The sequence below is a fragment of the Austrofundulus limnaeus genome, unplaced genomic scaffold (assembly GCF_001266775.1).
Source record: "Austrofundulus limnaeus strain Quisiro unplaced genomic scaffold, Austrofundulus_limnaeus-1.0 Scaffold163, whole genome shotgun sequence".
Classification (NCBI taxonomy): domain Eukaryota; kingdom Metazoa; phylum Chordata; class Actinopteri; order Cyprinodontiformes; family Rivulidae; genus Austrofundulus; species Austrofundulus limnaeus.
The window spans coordinates 1,128,655-1,130,973 of record NW_013952565.1 but is presented as its reverse complement, the minus strand read 5'-3'; the positions used below and the strand labels follow the sequence as shown (position 1 = coordinate 1,130,973).

At 38.4% G+C, this 2,319-nt stretch overlaps 1 protein-coding gene across 1 annotated transcript in view; it reads right to left on the bottom strand.

The window, feature by feature from the left end:
• The window catches only part of josd1 (Josephin domain containing 1), a 29,076-nt gene that overhangs the window by 6,190 nt on the left and 20,567 nt on the right, over nt 1-2,319 (bottom strand). Inside the window, exon 3 of the mRNA XM_014017220.1 lies at nt 419-547. Within this exon, the coding sequence (XP_013872674.1) occupies nt 419-547 (129 nt within the window). The remainder of the gene's footprint in view (nt 1-418; nt 548-2,319) is intronic.

Here is a 2,319-nt window from a genome sequence, read left to right as displayed (position 1 = left end):
AATTCAAATTCAAAACTTTAAATTCAATTTCAAATTAGTGAAATTATATTTCAAACCAACGCATTTCATTTCACATTCTGCAAATACAGATTCAATCTGAGCAATTCAAATTTAGTTTCTGTTGGCACGTTTTTCCCCCATACCTATATCTAATCTCCCATTCATCTCAAAGATTTTTGACAAAATATTTGCAAATCAACTATGTGAACATCTTGACAGAAATAATCTATCTGAGGAGTTTCAGTTAGGGTTTAGAGCTCATCATAGCACAGAAACAGCACTGGTGAAAGTTACTAATGATATTCTCATGGCCTCAGACAGTGGACTTGTGTCTATACTACTGGAGCATCTTTGCAGCCTTTCACTTGCATATAGTCGGTCCATTCAAACGAATGCTGTCTTGTCAGAACCTACATACCTTCTTTTGTCCCACCAAACTGCCTCAAATCCCCGGGTCTGCAAAGCTGCCATGATGACATTTACATCATAGTTCCCATTTCCCAGCATGCTTTTTTTGTGAGGCGTCACCATAGTGCTGGGAGATAGCCTGCAACAAGTTGACAAGAGGAATCATCCTGTTAGTCTAAAACAGTGGTACCCTCAGTGGGACTAACTGAAAGTCAAATGATCACCAAAAATATAACACATTTCTAAATTATTTTCTTATAATACATTTCTTCATAATTTTAAAAAATACAGCCTCGACTTCCAAAAACTTTATGATGTGAAAATACAAATATTAAAAATAAAATGGAATAATGTACAACTGTATTGCTTATGAAAAAAATAAACCTAACTGCTGTCATCTTCTCTGGAACAAAGCTCTTTTAAAATGGACCAAGCTAAAGAGGGAAACTGCTTTGCAGTCTGACAAATTCAAATTTGGTTTTTTTATTTATTTTTTGGAAATGACAAATGCCACATCCTCTGTACTAAAGAGGAAAGGGACCATCCATCTGCCATAAGTGCACAGTTCAAATGCCTGCTTCTAATGGGAAAGGCTGGTGCAAAGCCATGGACAAATTCTACATCTTCAAAGACATCAATAAAAAAAGTACAAACAAGTTTTAGAACATCAAATGCTCTTATCTATCCAACCGTTTTCTTCTTCTTATCCGGGGTCAGGTCTCGGGGGCAGCAGCCTAAGCAGAGAGACCNAATGTTTGATAATTTGACAGTTTTAATACAGGACTGAATTAACACAGCTGTCTGACATGAGAGAGGTGGATTGTGGAACACAGTGCCAATGTAGCTACTGTACTTTGTCTCTATATTTAGCAAGTTTTCAGACACTCTAGTAACTGTTTTAAAAAAAGCAACTAGCAAAAAAATCTAGTGACTGCTTTTCTGGTGTTATTAAGACTTTTCCTGGAGAGGTGCAGGCTGGAGGAGGGGAGCTCATACAGCTTGAGCTGAAGGGAGCAGTCTAAAATGAATAAATATCCTGGGAGGTTTTGAACTGCCCACCTGTTAGTTAAAAAGAAAGTTGAACATGATGGCTTAAGCTGTGTGCTGTGGAAACACAACTACACCTGAGCAGAACTGAACAGAGTGAGAACTGACAATGGAGAGCTCCTCCTGGTCCCAAAGTACTGACAGGAGGTTCAGTCCCCATACAGCATCGCTCCCAGCTGCTGTTTAAATGAATCGAGCCGTTTCCATGCTGGAGTTCCACGATGCAATTAATATGGAACGTTTTCTATAAGTCAAATTAATCACTTGGTCTTTTTTTTGTCACTTTTATGGTGATTGCATCAACAATATTACATTACATAAACAGTAAAGGAAGTTTCACTAAAGTAAAAAACTAAAATCTGTTAATCTGTTTGATTACTCTGGCTTTTTTCAAGTACCCGGATGTGTGACACAAAATACTTAATTTTAGAACAGAATTTGAATCATACAGGGGTTAGACAATGAAAGTGAAACAGCTGGTTTTAGACCAGAACATCCTTTCAGATTTCAGTTTCAGACTCTTGCTCCACAGTTAATCCTGTTGGATGTGGTTGGTCCTTCTTGGTGGTATGCTGACATTATCCTGGATACTGTGGCTCTTGATACATCACAAAGACTTGCTGTCTTGGTCACAGATGCTCCAACAAGACGTGCACCAACAGTTTGTCCTCTTTTGAACTCTGGTGTGTCACCCATAATGTTGTTGTCATTGCAATATTTTAAGCCAAACTGTGCTCTGACCCTGCTAACTGAACCTTCACACTCTGCTCTTACTGGTGCAATGTGTAATTAATGAAGACTGACCACCAGGCTGGTCTAATTTAACCATAAAACCTCCCACACTAACTTTCATTGTCTAACCCC